At 36.3% G+C, this 19,281-nt stretch overlaps 1 protein-coding gene across 1 annotated transcript in view; it reads right to left on the bottom strand.

The window, feature by feature from the left end:
• Positions 1–4,436: 4,436 nt before the first annotated feature.
• CUL2 (cullin 2) overlaps positions 4,437–19,281 on the bottom strand; it is a 49,981-nt gene continuing 35,136 nt past the window's right edge. The window contains exons 15-22 of the mRNA XM_057432825.1: positions 19,169–19,255; positions 18,531–18,683; positions 18,078–18,155; positions 16,064–16,130; positions 14,099–14,301; positions 10,491–10,592; positions 9,656–9,772; positions 4,437–5,049 (exon numbers count right to left, since the gene is read on the bottom strand). Of these exons, the coding sequence (XP_057288808.1) occupies positions 4,918–5,049; positions 9,656–9,772; positions 10,491–10,592; positions 14,099–14,301; positions 16,064–16,130; positions 18,078–18,155; positions 18,531–18,683; positions 19,169–19,255 (939 nt within the window). The 3' untranslated portion in view covers positions 4,437–4,917. The remainder of the gene's footprint in view (positions 5,050–9,655; positions 9,773–10,490; positions 10,593–14,098; positions 14,302–16,063; positions 16,131–18,077; positions 18,156–18,530; positions 18,684–19,168; positions 19,256–19,281) is intronic.

Here is a 19,281-nt window from a genome sequence, read left to right on the forward strand (position 1 = left end):
CGAAAAGGAGGTGATGCAGTGTTTACCTTTCAATGATTATGATAAGAACAGGCCTCTTTAAGATGAAAACACAGCTAACAATCTACTTATGCAGCTATTACTCCCGTAAACACTAATATATCAAACTTCTGGTTGAAGAACAGTCAGTCCGAAAGAATTGGTGCCTTGGCTATACAGACATTGAGAAATGTTTCATCCATCCTACTTTACTTTCTGACCCAAATTTGTAGTCCCAAATTACATTATCTTCTGTTGCTGGTATAGAACACTACATCAAAGAAGATTAGGAGAGCATTATTTACAGAAACACTAGTGTATGATTTATCTCAGTGGAAGAGTGGAAGGACACACAAAGTTAGTATAATGCTTCTCAATATAAAATACCAATGGAGATTGATGGCTAGACCAGAAGCTCTGGAAAGGATTCATCAACAGCAAGTTCACCAGTGGTTCACGTGTAAAGTTTTCACTTGATATTGTCATAGACTAGTAATATACACACCCATTGCTTTCGCCAGCTGAGCACTGCATTAACTCCACTTCTTGGGGAGTTAATTCAAGCTGTGCGTCACTCCAGCCAAAGCGATCAAGTGAGCGTTTCAGTTTTGCTTAAATCATTGATAGCTTTCAGTCACAGGGTCACAAAGAGGGTGTAGAAATGGACGGTGGGAGTAATTCCCTAAACTGCCGGAACTGTTTTAGAAGTGACTAACAATACCTTTTGACTTGCTTAGTACTACTTCTGAGGTTGAGAATCCTTCACTTCTCAGAGGCGTGAGTAGATTTACTGGGCAGATTAGGGAGTTTTCATGCAGTCTTGTGCTGCATGCTCCTGGGAGTTTGGAGCACCACCAACACATGGGTATGTCAAATGCATTACTGCTTTGAATACTCCAGCACACTTCTTCCTCAAATGGGTGACAAGTAATCATCAACACTGAACTAAAGATTAATCTTGTTAATTAACACAAGAATGTTTAAACTATTCAAATATAAAGAACACAAAAATACCACTCCATTACTTCTCAAGGAAGACCAACTGGCATGCGCCCCTCTTTCCTTTTGTGGGCTGTTATTTTCTCCCCTTACTGATGCAATTGTGAATTCCACAGAAGCGAGACAGTAAAGAATCCATATCCAAGCTACATGTGCCTAGTTACTTTTACTGTCATACTTGTTTACCCCCCTTCTATAAAAATACACACACACATACTTGCATTTAGCAATCTCGCATTGTTTTAAAACTACTATATCCAAACAATGTTTCTGATTCTTCCTCTTTTGCCCAAAAACTTGCAAAACCTCTGCTTTGTTATTAGCTAGGAAGTGCGGTAGAACTTACCATAGGCAAGTAAGGATAACTTCAGATTTGTAATAAGAGAAAATTCTCAGTGCAAGAACAATTGCTTTGAAAAATATGCTTTTATAGATAATATAATAATATTATAATTAATAACATATTATTAATAATATAATTAATAATTATAATTAGTAATACCTTAGATTAATTAACTCTAGGTACTTACCATATTAGGAAAGCATGGACAGTCCTAATATATTTGCTCTAAAGTACAAAGAATTTATTCAGCTCAAGAATCAATGCTATGTTTCAAGATTTGCTTTTAAAATTGATTTTTTAAAGTTTAAGAAATAGCTTTCTAAGCATAAAGGTATCAGCTTATAAAATGTACTTTCCCTTTAGCCAATTTCTGTACTTTGCTCCACATTTGGAAAAGTGCCATACTCATTGAAAGGTTTCTTAAAAAGTAACGATTCTCTACGCTTTCAAGACTGTTTCTCATGGTATGGTGATTTGAGCACCTTTCCTAGCTCCAGCAGCCCTGTATATATGAACACACGTAAATAAAGGTACACATTTTTGTTTCCTAGAATAAGATAAGCAATCTGAAGACAAATTAAATCATCGTAGAAATACATTTTCAGTTAGCATAAGAATTATCAACAATACTAGAAGTAAAACGCATTTCAACATTATAAGTGTAGGAGATGTATGAAATCATTACGTTTCCAGAGTCAGCCCTGTGGCTCCCAGGAAACTAGTGGGTCGTACATGCCAACGGGCATATAAGGAATAAAACCATCTATACAATTATAGCAGTTTCTTCTAGTGAAAAATTAAAAATGCACAGCATTTTTGGATGTCTTCTCTTTCTGTAACTTGCCCCTCCTGGTAATACCCATTAGCACTTTGTATTTTAAAATGGTGCTTGTCAGATGTGTTGGCAGGTTGTAGCACTACACTATAAACTGCATCATTGTGTGCCAGCAATGACTTCAGTGACCTAACTCCGCTAGAGAAGGCTGAATCTCTGCACTACTTTTTTCCTTAGGGGGAAGGTGTGAGTTATAAAGGAGAATACAAAATGTTTCCCAGCTGTAGCCATGTTTCCCAAGAGGCATTGAAAAGTCTGAGTTTGTGTGTAATTATGAAAGACATTGTCTGGGTATGCCAACTGCACTGAAATATATGAATGTTTTTAACTTGCTAAACATGTCTCAACTCAGCAGCATGCTTATCTAAAAAGTAAAATAGTACTTTTGATGGTTTAGGTATGAAAAAATTCAGAGATAAGGTAATGCTAAAACCTTACACATTTGGGTTAGAGGAATAAAGTTTTTGTTCTGTCTATGAAGTGATTCTGAAACAAAATCTGTTAAGGACTGTTAAACCTCAGTCTTAAAATTTTGCTACTGCAATCTGTATTTAAATAAAGCTTTTATTAGCCCTTTTATGAAGAAACAAGCTTAAAATCTGTTGACTCATACACAAGTTACAAGATAAAACACATTTGTTTCCAAAAGCTTTGGTGTCACTCTTAGTTTGTTTTCTGGAGAAAGGATCTGACAATTCAATTTTCAGGCAAATATTTTTTTCTATTCTGTCACAGAATATTCTATCTTTTTTGCCATAAGAATTAATGAATTCCTTTTTTATAAAGCACAGAAATGTTTCACAGTGAAATAGATTAGAAGCCATTCCCATCAAAATCTATGCTAATGTGTCTCCTGTTTATTACACTTACACTATAAGCATCTTTGCTGTCTCCCAACACAACTCTGAACTACCTCTTTAGACAATGACTTACTGAACCATATTATGATCAGTTAAAAACCCCACTTCTTTAAGACATAAATCCATTTTAAAAATCTAGATCTTAGCATCATGGGATAAAATGGCATAAATATGGAAGAAACGTTTAGTGCCCTTCATTGTTTATTGCCCGTTATCTGCCCTCACCAAAAGCCACATAAGGAAAACACTACCACTTCTTGATGCATTTCCTTGATAAATACAGAAAGTTTACTGTACCTTCCAGATAACATATGAATGCCATGCCCATGCCACTTAAGAAATACGAGACAGCAACAGTGTGAGAGTCAGAGAGAAATCTTTATACAGTGAAAAGCTAGAAAAAGAAAGAAGGAAAAAGCTCCCACCAGAGGGCTATTTCCTGTAAAATTAGTTTGGGATCTCTGGCTTTTAGTAGGTGATGAAATATTACACAATCTAAAAAAATATTGCAAATGATATATATCTACATATATATATTTATATGCACACTAATAAAATCTGGCAAAAATAGAACATTTAAATCCTGTCAATGATAATTGCAGGCATAGCCACGAGGAAGCTGTTTTCTGCAGCAGGCATTCAGCGTGTTCACTTTCTTAACGCTCTTTAAACTCCAATTACTTCCAGTGGTAGAGTTAGTACCTTTTAGAGTGATATTTTGCCTATTTGAGAGTGAGTAGTCACCATGCAACCCATGATGAGAAACACAGGACATGGAACAGCCCATGAATTTGTCTGTCCAAATAGCTAGAAATACAACTGGGGCAGAGGAAAACAAAATACAATAAACACGACTATATGAGTCAGGAGTGGAAAAAAGGAAAAAAAACCCTAGTATAGGCTTAGGCAGAAACAAACATAGGTACCAATCCACACAGTGTTTCTGCCCAATGCATTAGTGAAACAACAGTTTTCAATTGACTGTCTGCTATACTTTTTCCCATTATCAGGGTGGTTTCACAAGCCACTGAACTTTATCTTTGATGTTCATGATAACCATCCTCAACTCTTTGTGCACTACACTACTGAAATCCCCCCAGATGCCTGTTTATTTTCTCTTGTAATGCACAGTGTGAGATTAACAGACACAGAGTAGGCCTTCAGGCACTCAGAATGCAAATTACCCTAATCTCAAGAAAACAAGATGTGCACTTCACCATAAATATTTTTTTTTATAATCACATCAAACAAAACAAACCTTGTATTCAGTTTTATATAAATTAGTTCTTACGTCAGATCTACTTCTGAGGTTATCCAAAACCCAAACACATAACATTATTTTCACTCGTCCAAGTCTGAATAATATTTACAGACATTAACGCTATATCCATTTCTACAATCATTCCAGACACATTATATAACTTTATTTTTTTATTTGACAAGCAGCAGTATCATGTTCGTCATTTTTTTTACATTTTAATGTAGATACAATTATTAGGTTATCTGTCATATTACAATATTTAGGTTTTTTTCTTTTTTTTTTTAACTTTGTCTTAAGATACATTAAAAAACATCAACTGCAAACGTGAAAGGGGAGGGGGGAAAAAAAAAAGCATGGTATCCAACCAATTTTCCACATTTCAGCAATACTTCACTCATTCTTTTAGTAAAGTTTAAGAAATGTCATAATGACATGAGCTTGAAATATCTATAGGCATTTTCATTGACGCTCATGACATGGCACTGGTGATGTTGTAAACAGCAGAAAAATAGGGGCTGCCAAGTGACCAATTATGGAGGCACAGGCCTGCCTCTTCCCACAGGAACACACCAAACAGTGACAGCAATGATCTCCTTACAGTCATACCTGCAGGATAGCAACATCATGCTACATAACTGTATTCGTCTGCAGAGGCCTGGCTTCGTTCTATGTACTGTTTGTCTATCAGAACTTCAATACACTTCTTAATCATGCTGATACTTGGGTTAAACCTAGCCCTCGATTGGCTAATTACCTGCAAGAGAAAGACACGGGGTTTCTGTTATTTTTATTTCCAACAGTTATAAATGCTACAGAAATATTCACTAAGGGTAAATTCTGTACAAACGTAGATAGATATTCAGGTTAAAAATTAATCAAACATTAACACACTTCTTCACTATTATCACAGCTCAAGCAAAGTGAAAATTTTGTAAAACTCTATGTTCCTTTCCATACTAGCCTTGGTAACTGATTTCCCTTCCTAGACTAGCTCCCTTTTACTTCTGTTTATGTATTTTCATTGTTCTGGAACAGTCCTAGACTTGCAAATTTTAGAATCATAGAATCACAGAATAGTTAGGGTTGGAAAGGACCTTAAGATCATCTAGTTCCAACCCCCCTGCCATGGGCAGGGACACCTCACACTATACTGTATCACCCAAGGCCTCGTCCAACCTGGTCTTGAACACTGCCAGGGATGGAGCGTTTTGAGTTACAGCAGTCTTATTTGGAAATGTAATGCCTGGAGAATGTGTTAATCTTAGTTTTTATAATAATTTATAAAATTCTGAATGGTTAAATTTCATTTGATTGTATTTTTCAAAACTACCTCTAAAGTTGAACACAATTATCTCCTCATCCATCACCACTTTTTTATCATAAAAAGAGATGACATTTTCACTTAATAAAGATTTGTGAAACCTGTGTTTTCTTTTTATCATTAAAAAGTCATGTTTAGGAGAACATATAAGCAGGTACATAGCAAATTACCCCAAAATCTGACCATGTTATAAAAGCTTATCCATTCCTGAATAGCACGGTTTAAAGATATTAAAAATGCAGCCTATTCTCTGAGATTCTACTGCACTAGACAATCAAATCTGCAAGAAAAAAAGAATAACACTTTATCAAGCAATTTGCTGAAAAGCCCTAGATGACACTTTTCATCACAGAAGACACAGCTCAAGTAGTAATCATTTTTGTAAAATTACACTATTTCATTGCTGCTGCAGCTGTCAGGATATGAGATGTGAGCTGGATTTGCTGTGTTTTGTTGAAGTTCCAGCCAATGTAGTGCTGGTCCTGGAAGGCACCTGAACTGCTCAGCTGCCCAGAAGGTGTAAATAGAGTTCCCTACCACTGAGCTCCTTTCCTAGGCAATTTGAGACAATCAAGATGAACTTCTTTTTGTTCACTGAAGCCAGACCTATGATTTGGTGAGGTTCATCTGGTTGGAACTTTGTAATACATACAGTAAAAAGTTATTTACTGGGGAAAAAAATAAATAAATCTACATATGCATCGTGGAAGAAACTGCCACTGCAGGCAATACTTCAGATGTCTCTTAATACTTCTCAGTTTTGCCCATTCTCTTGTAGAGAAGAGGAGGAAATGATGCGTAGTTAACAGAATATGCATTTCTATTAACTTAGACAATTTTTCAAACCAAAGATCTTGCTAATCAAGTGTCACAATATATTTTGCCTGTAGTTTCTCATTTGTTCTGTAAAGGAAGTAAGTTTTATTTCAGCTGGATTGCACATTTTCTTTACCACTTTTCAAGGCTTGCTTTGTCCCAGCTGTAGAGCATGCTGGAGCCCTCTATGGGCCAATAGCACTCGCCAGGTAGAGCTCACCCAACAAAGCAAACAAAAAGCTCAAACAAGTGAGTTTTGCTGGGCTAGCAGCCAAGGGTCTGGTATGTTCCACAGCAGTACAAATGAGAAGAAACTTGCTGCTAACAAGCTAATAGATCTGCTCAGATTTCACCTAACTTCAGCCCTACATTCATACTGATTGTCATCATCATACTTCATGTATTTACTTAGGAAAGAGAGAACAAAAGATACAATTTTGTATTGGTAAGGTTTTGCTTTATCAAAGATAATACAAATAAGAAAGATGATACAAATACCTGATGGTCAGAATAAAAAAAATATCCTGGGAATGACTGCATTCCCAGAAATGACTTTTGCCCTCCACTTCTCCCACTGACCTCGCTCATCTTAAGGGAAAAGCTACCTTGTCCTGCAAAATACTACAGCATGGAGCTAAAAGTAAAACTAACAGGGCATATCTAACACAAGTAACAATTCAGCAAAGACAACATGCTTACATACACAGGTCTACCGAGAGCCTTGAGTATTTTCCTGGACACCTCAGCCTAAATGAAATGTGTGGTTCTGTAGTCTAACTGCTAGAATTAGAGCTAATTATATTAAGGCAAGGAGTCTCTCAATCATATCTCTAAAAACAGTATACTCCTGCACTTATATCTCAGAAAAACACAATGGGGTTAGAAAATATTAACCATTCATAGTAAACAGACTTCCTTTCAAGTGATTCATTCTTACTCCTAAAGAAATAAGACTAGAAATTTTAAGTGAATACATTACATGTAAGTATATAAACATCATAATAAAAGTAACAATGTGATCATAATTAGTAACAATATCACTAATAGCCACTAAGAAATAAAAAGGCTCTTGACAGTAAATCAAATCTTACTACAAGGTTAACAGGGGAGAAAAAGGAAGTGATAGTAAGTGATTTTTTTTTAATAAAGGTCAGTCTAGTGAGAAAGCTGAGCGTGTTCAATTCAGAACCACACGGCAGTTTGGCCTTATTCCTACAACATGAAGCAAAACAAGTCGCTGAGCTCAGTGCAGACATAAATTTCCACTTAACATGAGATTTTCATCTTTGCATTCAAGCAATAACTATATAAAAACTTGTATCCCCACAATTTGCTCTAAAATCTGGCAATAATTTCTGAAATGCCTAAAAAGTACATCTGTATCATAGACTATAGAGAAGACATTTAACATTTTAAAGGTTCCAGCAGCAGTTTAACTGAGGCAGCATGAAAATAGGTACAAATTAATTCAGAGTGCAAAAAAAAGGGAAAAATTACTGCTATTGGATTTTGGTATTGCTTCTCCTTATTGCTTGAGGTTTCACAACTGATCATGTGAGGCTACATCAAGGTCCCGACACTACAGAATAGATATCAATTATTCAGAAGCCTAGCCTTCAGTTTTAAATTCTCTAAACCATCTAAGATACAAGTAGTATTCAAAATTGAGAGCTAAAGACTAAATGATAAAGGACATGATTTTTCAAAAGTGTTAGAAATTTAGTTAAAAGCAAAGGTAAAAAAAAATTCATATAGGTGGATGTGGCTGGTAATAGACAAATAAAGCACCAGCTTTAATTTCTACTCAGTTTTTAACCAAGTAACAACCAAAATGTCCACCTTTCCTGCAAGACATCAAAAAGCTCCTGATGTTAACAGACTATACTGTTCTGCAAGAGAAAAATGCAGTAGAGGCATGTCAGACAGTGCCCCTTGAGTTAAACAAAGGAACTAGTAACCAGAAAAGATTTTTTGTTTCCAAAACAAAAAAATTTGTCATCTATTCCACCCTTATAAACTGATCTCAAGCAAAATACACTTTGAAAACATTTTCTAAGAATTTGAGAGTAGGGAAAAAAAAAATATTTTCAAAGATGGAACAGGGCTTGCCTACCATTTGCTAGCTGTAAATTCTTACAGGACTTCATCATAATCGCATGGATGATTTAAGTAACAGGAAACCAAAATAACCAAAGATTTTGAGAATAACTGGAACCTGCACTGCCTCATCTTTTAGATATTCAACATCAGATTTCTTAAATTAAGCTTTCAGAGTATCTGTGTACAAGAACTATTTCAATATCCAAACCCCTTAAGATGCCTCACATTGCAAGTTCTGGGCTTAGCTCTCTGCAGCTGCCTTTTTCTTAGCAAATAAAAATTAAGTGGTGGGTGTGGTAAACTGTTTCCTCCATCACCACAAGACAGAAGGCACACAGCAGATCTCAAAATGACTGAATGCTTCTCCACCCACATGCTCAAAATGGTTGAATACAGCAGGAATCTTTATTCCCTCTCTCACCAGTCCACTCTGAGGCTCTCCAAGCAAGGCTCAGGAGACACAAGAAATAATTAAACTGGAGAATGAATGCCTTGGACTGCTGAGGAAACTAAAACTGGGAACTGGTTGGCAGGAGCAAAGGTTAAGTTGGAATAAGAAATACAGTTAGGCAGGCAACTAGCACAGATGGGAAAGTGGGAGAAAACTGAAAGAAATAGCACTTCCTTCCCAGCCTGTTCACAGATCATTATCCTAGAATCTAAAAAACCTAGATAACCCTACTGCTTAATGGAAAAGGGAGATTAAGAAGTGCATGTCTCCATATTCAGACAACTTTAAAAATTATGAATTAGAAAAAAAAAATCACAATTAGAGCTCAAAATTGCCTATGCTCTTCTGTGGAAATTCCATACTTAGATTATACATACTCAGGTTTTCAACTGAACCTACAGCTCTGGCAAGGATTCTTACAGAACAGAACATCTGTCGGCAAAGAACCAGCCAACGGAAAAGAGCAAGCATAGGGGCACTTAATGCTTTAGTGCTAAGACACATTTACAAGACTGAGGGATCACAGTGCTCCAGTTCAAAGTAGACTCCAATAAAATTCTCACTAATTTCACTGGGGGACCAGTTCTGACATGGGGATGCTTTCTGGTCAGATGTTTTACCCCACAATCCTGAAGATTTTACTGACATCATACAAAAAACATTTTGTCTTACCTCCTGAATAAGAGCATTATGCCGCAACACTTTACGTGCTTTCATGATACGGACTATAGCAGCTTGAAGATACATTTTTCTGTCTTCATCTACAGCACTTCTGGTCTGCTCCATCTCCTGCAATACGGGAAGAACAGTAATGCTTAAAATATAGCAAGATCAATAAATGCTTCATAAAAATACCCTGAATGCATACTTTCTACTTTATTAAAAGTGGCGAATTAATAAAAAAACAAATCTAGGTGAAGTTCAATTCCAGGCAAAGTACTTCCATATATCAAGAATAGCAGGTTTCATGAAAGTTAGGGAGGTAGGAGAGACACATCCAAACCAGTGTTTTCGCTAGGGAGAAAGGCAGGCAGAATTTATTATAAAGTATTGAGTTTGGCAGCATGTACACCTCTTGTACAAAATCCTACGTTTTAGGAGATACAGAAGGAACATGGATTATCAAAACTGGAGTTAATTTTAGTTACCAAAGGACATAAAACCATAGGAAAACAGACTTCATTGGTTCTGCTGCTCCTGGAATAAATTGCTTTTATAAACACCACCAACAAAAAAAGTCTCATTAGCTAAGACAAGCTAAATGTCAATCCCCCTTAGCACCAGAAGACCAGTTCTTGTTTATATTTTTCTTCCACTTTCTTATTCCCTATTCTATCTTCTCCTGCCTATATTTTAAGTACAAAAACCCAACCACTGCTTAAGCTTTAAATTTAAATCTTACACAGGAACTCTTACATCTGCTTACACCAAGTGAATACAATAAATTCAATATTAGAACAATAACCTTCCTAGTCTGTTCAAGCTTCAAACACCAAAGAATACTTGCCTGTGGTGTGTCTTTCTGCATTGATGTAGTAATTTTAAATTTTGTTCGTTTACTGCTGAAGCTCATATTTAATGAAAACGTAGACTCTGCCTCTATGTCTTCCTGCAATAAAGAACCTTTTTAAAAATCAGGAATGGAACCAGAAAATGACTAACAACTTACTTTGAAAAAATTCACAGTTAGGGGCTTGCATACACACAAACAATTTCAGGTTTGTAGCTGGAATTCTAAAATGCCACTTGAACCAGGTCAATTTTTTAAGCAACGGTTTAACTAACCTAGAAATCAAGTCTATTTTAGAAAACACTATGAAGAACTCTGACATACATGAATTTTATTAAATAAGTTAATATGATTAAAGTAATTTCTGATTTAATACTTCAACAGCGTAGTTGCAAACAGTCTCCATTTAAACTCATTTTTCCCTGCAAGGAAAGTAGGATTTGCATTTATTTACAGCAGAAGCTCAAGAAAGAACTGTTGCTTTCATAACTATTACTGATGTTGCCTTCCAGAATGTACAGAAAAACATCTAAGCATTTTGTTATGTTATAGAAGAAAAAGTTGACAAACTGCAACTTGTACGGTTCCACATCTATGTGTACATTTCTGATTTTTTCCTATCAGAATCTCAACTCTATTCCACGTGTAAAAGTCCAATTCTTTCAATAAATGGCAACTATTCCCTGCAGCCCAAACACCTTTATATTCAACTGATCTTTGTAGTTTCCAGGCAAAAGCCTGTACAAGTGTCTTGGTTTCAGCTGTAAGAGTTATTTTTTTCCTCCTTTCTAGCAGCTGGTACAGTGCTGTTTCAGCTTTAGTCTGAGAGCAACGCTGATAACACACCAGTGTTTTAGTTGCTGCTAAGTAATGCTTACCCTGATCATGGACTTTTTCAGTCTTGTGCTCTGCCAGTGAGGAGGGGCACAAGAAGCCAGGAGGAAGCAGACAGGACACCTGACCCAAGCTAGCCAAAGAGGTATTCCATACCACAGCATGTCATGCCCAGTATATAAACACGGGGCAGTTACCTGGAAGGCCCAGATTGCTGCTCGGGTTGGGCTGGACATTGGTCAATGGGTGGTGAGCAACTGTACTGTGCATCACTTGTGTTTACTGGGTTTTTTCCTCTCCCCTTTTAGTTTTATATTCTCTCCCCTTGTTGTTTCCCTTATCATTAGTGGTAGCAGCAGTTTTATATTATACTTTAGTTACTGGACCATTCTTATTTCAACTCGTGGGGTTTTACATTCTTTCACTTTTCCCCATCCTGCCTAGGGTGGGGAGGGAAGGGAGAGTTTGAGCAAGTGGCTGAGTGGTGCTGAGTTACCCACTGGCCCTAAACCGTGACAAGAAGTATTACCAATTTCCAGCAGAATAAAGGTACTGGGCTTCTGAGACTTTGGAATCTTGTCAAAACTCAAGTGCAAATACTTAAGTGAACACAGTCAATATTTATCTAAATTTATATCCAAACCAATATTAATTTTAATTTTATATTCTGCATTATATTTTATAATATCCAAGAATGGTATAGAAAATTCAACAAAGGACAAAGATCAAAAGCTTTAAAAAAATATAAACTAACACTAATTTTAGCATTATTCTGCTGACATGGTTGAATATAAACCAAAATAAATTGTGTTGTGCATGAACTCAAAAAGCATGACTCCAATGTTTTCTTTTGTTTTCCTTCTATCAAAAAAAAAAACAACAAAACCCAAACAAACCCAAAACAACTAAACAAAAGCAAACTACAACAAAACTGTAAACTGTACATAAACTGTACTTTTCTATATGGCTCAGATACAGGTAAAGAGAAGTTAGTGTATTTAATTTCACTGCTTAAGCCACTGAAGTTCACTGGCTTATTCAATAAGTAAGCTGATAGGCTGTCTACAGATCTCCTTTCACATTGCTGAATGGAGTGCAAAGCAAACAGAATTAGCAGAGATGTTTGAATACAATAGCCTGGAAGTTAAAGAACCAGAAAATGCAGTGGCAAATACTAAAAGGTAAAAGGGTTGGAAAGCCATGCCATTCACGCTTCAATGACGTAAGCTTAAAGAAACTTATACAACAGACACAAATAAATGCAAATCCTTTAAATAATGGGCAACTTTCTAAGATTATGAAAAAATCTCACTGTTTTCTGTAATAGCTCCCAGTGCTACATTTCACCCATGGTTTAACAGACATCTTCCCAGTCACTGTTCCAACCTGAGCTCATTTCTAGATATTGGAAGCATGTCCTATGCTTCAGCCAAGCATCAGATCTTCCTTGTGATCTCACTTTCCATTTTCTAATATTTTCCTGGTTAAAAAAAAAAGCAGCTATCAGAGCAGCTTTGGATTCTTTTTCTCATAAGTGAACAGCTTATCTCAGTTTCTCCCGCCTGATACTGTCTGAGTAACAGGCATTCTTGGCTAGCTGGAAACTCACGCTAAAGTTTGTGTGGCATGTGCAGGCACTTCTGCAGTGTTTCTTACATGACAGACATCTGTGCCCTCTGCTGTACAGGAAAAGGGTAACTGGTTTCATGTAAGTCATACAGAAGCATGAGGCAGAGTCAAAAACAGAACCTCTATCAGCTATTGCCTTAACCACAAACAAAGTTTTGTTTACAGTTGTACAGCATGTACAATTGTGTACAGTTCTGATGTCCTCAACATAGAAAGGACATGGAACTGTTGGAACAAGTCCAGAGAAGGGCCATGAGGATGATCAGGGGACTGGAGCACCTCCCGTATGAAGATAGGCTGAGAAAGTTGGGCCCGTTCAGTCTGGAGAAGAGAAGGCGGCATGGAGACCTCGTAGCAGCCTTCCAGTATCTGAAGGGGGTCTATAGGGATGCTGGGGAGGGACTCTTCATTAGGGACTGCAGTGACAGGACAAGGGGTAATGGGTTAAAACTTAAACAGGGGAAGTTTAGATTAGATATAAGGAGGAAATTCTTTCCTGTTAGGGTGGTGAGGCACTGGAATAGGTTGCCAAGGGACGTTGTGAATGCTCCGTCCCTGGCAGTGTTCAAGACCAGGTTGGACGAAGCCTTGGGTGACATGGTTTAGTGTGAGGTGTCCCTGCCCATGGCAGGGAGGTTGGAACTAGATGATCTTAAGGCCCTTTCCAACCCTAACAATTCTATGATTCTAACATGGTTGCCATCACTTTCAGTCTCCTAATACCACAGTATTTTCCTTTTTTTTTTTTTTTTAGAATGTCTCTAAGACTCTCTAGTTTACTACTCTGGCTCCTTTCCAGGATCCAGTACAACTCTGAAAATGGTGTAGTCAAAGAGTATTTTCCCCAACAGCAGTGAGTCTAAAGCCATACGGATGAAATGCAACAGAAACAATAAACAATTATTACATTTTCAGCATACTATGCTGTTACACGCACAGAGAACCTACATGACACAGATAAGTCTGCTTCCTCCTTATAAATACAGATTTCTAATTGTTCACAAGGGTCAATAATACAGTTTATGAAAAAAAGAAAAAGCAAACAGTGGATTCTTTTATATCAAAAACCCCCCACCAAACCCACAAGTATTAGAATCACAAGTCTGAAAAGATTAAACTCTTTTATATCATTATTGCATTACCTTGTCTGAGTCATGGTTGATCATTTTAACATCAAGCAAGGATTTGATGGTTTTTGTCAGTTCCTTCTCATTCATTTGTGTACTATCCTGAAGCTCCTTGTAACTGACAGTTTCACTGTTGTTGAAGGCAAGCAACACTGCCATTTGGTATGTTGTGACCATGGCTACATAAGGTTTGCACAAATAATTCATTTTTACTTCACCTGTAATGATACAAGTAGTATTTTATAAACCAATGGAATGTGCTGAAAAGTCACCTGAAGCCTAACTATTAGAGCTCCTCCTATATTTCCAGACAGTCAACTCACACCTAAGTATGCATTTAACACTTTGAATGGGAAGATGCAAACTGATGTTTTTATTCTATAGAATGTAGTCTGCAACAGAAAAGCCCTCTTTTTTTATGAATACTTGAGCAACCGCGTTTTCAATTACAAAAGGAAGCCTACACTGTTGAGTTTGGATAATATAATATAATTTATAGTAAGAAAAAAAAATTAAAAAAGGAAGTTCCAAATAGCCTCAAGACATCAACTCCAATTAGTAAGAGCTTACACAGAATGACAGAATAATGATTACATGAAAGTTGTTTCAAGGTAAGATTTAAAAACAAAAGACTTGTCCATTACTTCTTTTTTTTCCTCCACAATATTAATATTAAAAAAAAAAGAGAAGGGGGAAGAGAGAAAAAAAGAGAAAAGAAAGCAAAGAGAAAATAGTAACAGCAGCAGGAGAAGAGCAGGAGAAGAGCAGGAGAAGAGCAGGAGAAGAGCAGGAGAAGAGCAGGAGAAGAGCAGGAGAAGAGCAGGAGAAGAGCAGGAGAAGAGCAGGAGAAGAGCAGGAGAAGAGCAGGAGAAGAGCAGGAGAAGAGCAGGAGAAGAGCAGGAGAAGAGCAGGAGAAGAGCAGGAGAAGAGCAGGAGAAGAGCAGGAGAAGAGCAGGAGAAGAGCAGGAGAAGAGCAGGAGAAGAGCAGGAGAAGAGCAGGAGAAGAGCAGGAGAAGAGCAGGAGAAGAGCAGGAGAAGAGCAGGAGAAGAGCAGGAGAAGAGCAGGAGAAGAGCAGGAGAAGAGCAGGAGAAGAGCAGGAGAAGAGCAGGAGAGGTTGCCCAGGGGGGTTGTGGAGTCTCCTACATTGGAAATATTCAAGGGCCGCCTGGACAAGTTCCTGTGTGATGTACTGTAGGTTACCCTGCTCTTGCAGGGCGGTTGGACTAGATGATCTTTTGAGGTCCCTTCCAACCCTTGGGATTCTGTGATTCTGGGGGACGGGAAGGGAAGGGAAGAGAAAAAGCAAAAAGCTCTGAAGAAATCTGCCTGAAAGCAGATTTATATTTTCTGTGTGAAGGTAAGTGTGAATGAATGGCAAACTTCTATTATCAGACCTAAATTTTCATGACATTATATGGTTGTATGCTAGTCTGGTTTTCACCTCCATGTAGTATGTTGTGGTGCTCAGTAATTAAAACCTGATACTGAAAGCACCTGAAATGAAATACAATTGACTGATACTTACTAAACTAAACAACAATTTTATATACTAAGATGTTTTTTAACACATATTTCTATACAGTAAATAAAAACATAACTATAAATACTTTACTTAAATATCCGAGTAAAATATTATCACAGCATTATTTATTATTCAACTAAAGGACGTCTAATGCTACAGAAACAATTCCAGGGCAATTATTTTTAACTCTGCAGTTTTGCAGTACTGTTTTGTAGTTAATAATGTATAATTCTAGTTTTACTTGGAATTAGTAGATCACAGATAACATATGCAAGTTTACAAAACAAATGATGGAAATACTAAGCAGCAAATAATTATTTATAATTCAAAATAAGTCAGTTGACTTTACAGGCAACATAATGTTCCAACTCCAATGTCTGCTGCCATTTGAAAAGAACTTTTAACAAACAATTGTTGGTTGTATAGAGCATACGTTTAGCAAAGCACTTATTTTTACCTGTACAAAGATAATGTAACCAAGTAAGCTTCCTTCCACTAAAATGTTGACTGTAAAATAATTCAAACTGCAAAACAAAATGAAATTCAGTTAGTCTCACATATAACTACTTACAATAGCTTATTATCACACTACCACCCCAGAGAAGAAATACTGGCTTTATGCACACCATATTGGATGCAAACATTGCAAACCAATTCTTGACAGAATTTCCTTTAGAAGATGGGTGATGACTAAACATCAGCCATTTACCAAAACACTTGAATATATTAACATATCACTTGATGATTAAATCAAAAAGATTGTTGACACACTCATGCTCTCAAAGTATAAAATACTGTAGTTGAACAATGTTGCAGGAAGTATCAACTCTACTGAACTTAATTTCTAGGAGGTTTTAGCAACCAATCTTGTGAGGTTTTATTATTCTGTTCCTACCAATTCCATATAAAAACAACTGTATTTTTATTTTTTCACATTGGTGAAATCATTCTGTATTCCATGGCTTTGATATCTTATTTAAAATCAATCCAGAAATTCCTGTGTACACATCAATTTGGTTTACTCTGATTTGGTCTGGCAACTTGAACATTAAAGAAAAATCCAAAAAGGGGGACTTGAAAATTCAGGTGTTTCTCCACCCACAAGCTTACATAGTATGAAAACTAGTATTTGTATACCTTCAAATAAATCTATATTTACAGGAAGCTCCAGAAGGCTTGGAGCCTGAAAAAGCTGCTGAACAATTTGCCCAGATACAGAGGTGCTTTCCAGTGCAGCTACAGAATGGTTTTTCTTCTTTCTATATCCTGGCCAGAATACTGAGAGAACTATCTTTTGATGGATCAATGATCAAATTTGACAGCAAAGACAGACATTGTCAATTTTTCAAAGACTCCCCAAGGTTATGCTCTGTTTCCTCAAGGAATAAGAAGTATAATTTAGAGCATTAATTCTAGACAGGCAACACATGAATTGCTCCTTTAAACAAACTTCAATAGTGAAGTTAGGCACACAACCCAGACTCTGAGCTGCTTCTCATATGCAAATCCGTAACAATTTTCCAACTCAGGCATGACTGACAATGCTCCTACTTCAAGCTCACAAAGAACAGCAAAATGCCATCAATCACCTTCTGTGGATCCCATAGCATGGGCTGGAAATTGTTACACTGCTAAAACCAAGCGCCACTTAATACATTGGAAATAAAAGCAGAATAAATAGTTCTAATATTTCGTAGCAATACACTGAAAAGCTCCTTCACGGCAGACACGGAAATTTCCCATTATAATTTAAATCAATTTAAGATATAAGAACTGCTTTAAAAAAATCTGTTGTATCAAATAATGTAATTTTTAATTACCTAAAATGTACTTCAACATTAAATACACTTCAGCAAAGATCAACACATATATTCTGTATTTTAACACAAACACTGCAGAGGTAACATTTAGAGCACCATAATATAATGAAAAGTAATAAAATATTTGACCTCCACAAAGCAGAAATCATCACATAAAAAGAGAACATTTGGCCAAAGTAAAACCTTTACTGCCTTAAGAATTTGTAAAATTAGCTTTAAAGAAGTTTCGTGCAAAGCTCAATTTTGAATGGCTCCTACGAACTACAGGACAAGTAACCTGTACCTACATTTTCATCCACTATTAAATCTGATCCAATTTAATATTAGAAACAAAACCCTTTTTTATCTAAATATGAAGAATTGGTTTCAAAGGTTACATCAAGCCAGTTCATTTGACTGTATTTAGTAGTATCCCCTTCATCAATCATGGAAAGTAGAAGACATGCAAAAAATAAAAGCTATGCAAATACATATATAAATTCAGTGTATCATTTAGGTGACCTCTCCAACTTTAATATGGACTGGAAACAAGGTAGCCATGATTTACAAACAAAATGAAGCAGTTCAGGTTTTTCTCTGTTAGACTGATGATCTTTTATCTGGAGTTATTTTACATTTTCCATGTTTACAAGAAGTCTCCTACTAACCTACCATCTGTACACTTTTTTCCAGTTCCTGAGGAATTGCAAACGTAGAAGAAGGAGCCTGAGTTAGAGGCCATGCACCAGCCTAAAGGTACCAGGAAAAATAAAAGTATTAATGTTTTCATGCAACATATACACTACAAAAAACCCCACTCTATTAGACAGCTCTATATGTTACGCCATAAGACTAGCAATATCCACCAGAATTTTTACTGCTCATTATGCATGCCCCACTGAGGTATTAATTCAAGACAAGAAACACAAGGCATTTTATGTCATTACTCTTTACTGTACCATTGGGTTAATTCTAATAAGAAACACTAGGAAAATTAATTATTCCACAAAAATCTCAAAGTTTTAGTTTCCATATGAGAACTATTCATGGAAAATGGTTCAAAATGTTATCAAAATATAAAAATTAAGTACAAATAACTCAATAGTAATAAACATACATTAGTACCTGTAGAACATATATCTGAAAACTAATTCCCAAATCTATAATCGTGTCCTGGTTTTTGATAAAGTTGTTGAATTTATTGTTGAGATCAGCACTAACACTCATGTCTGTATACATTCGATGGAGCTTGCTGGTAAATTCATAACCACAGGCTTGCTGTGAAGAAACATTGTAACAGGTTTTACAGTGAAAACAGTACTTACGCACATTCACTACTAATATGTGGAAAAAATAGTTAGCAAAAGCATTGTTATAAAATTTACGAAGAACACTAGCTACAATAGAAAACAAACACTAAAACCCAAGATTTACTTCAGTTTGACTTTCTATAGACTTACATGAACAACATTGTTTTATAAAACTGAAAGATAGTTTATGAAGGTCCTTGGTACTTTTTTAAATGCAAATATCAATTATTTGAATGTCCTTAATAAAAATACCCAAAACCTCATAAAAATCTCAAATGCGTTGGTGCTACTTAGCTGTGTATCTTTCACAGACTACTAAGAAATTAGTTTTTCCTTTCAGCTATTGGAAACAAGATCAATTAACTGCTCAATTATCTCTGGCACCATCTGCTGCTTCCTCTCAACATTACATACTGCTAGGTCTGCTTATTCTGCATTAGAATATTACATTACCTTTAGTTTGTTAATCATGGCTTCTTCAGAATCCATAGACATAGACAAACCATGAATTAATCTTTTTGCCAACATTCTGGCATAGAACTAGATAAAAAGAAATAAGACATGAA

Source organism: Pezoporus wallicus, unplaced genomic scaffold (assembly GCF_028554395.1).
Source record: "Pezoporus wallicus isolate ANWC-B61680 ecotype Strahan unplaced genomic scaffold, APGP_CSIRO_Pwel_v1 scaffold_2584, whole genome shotgun sequence".
Lineage (NCBI taxonomy): Eukaryota > Metazoa > Chordata > Aves > Psittaciformes > Psittacidae > Pezoporus > Pezoporus wallicus.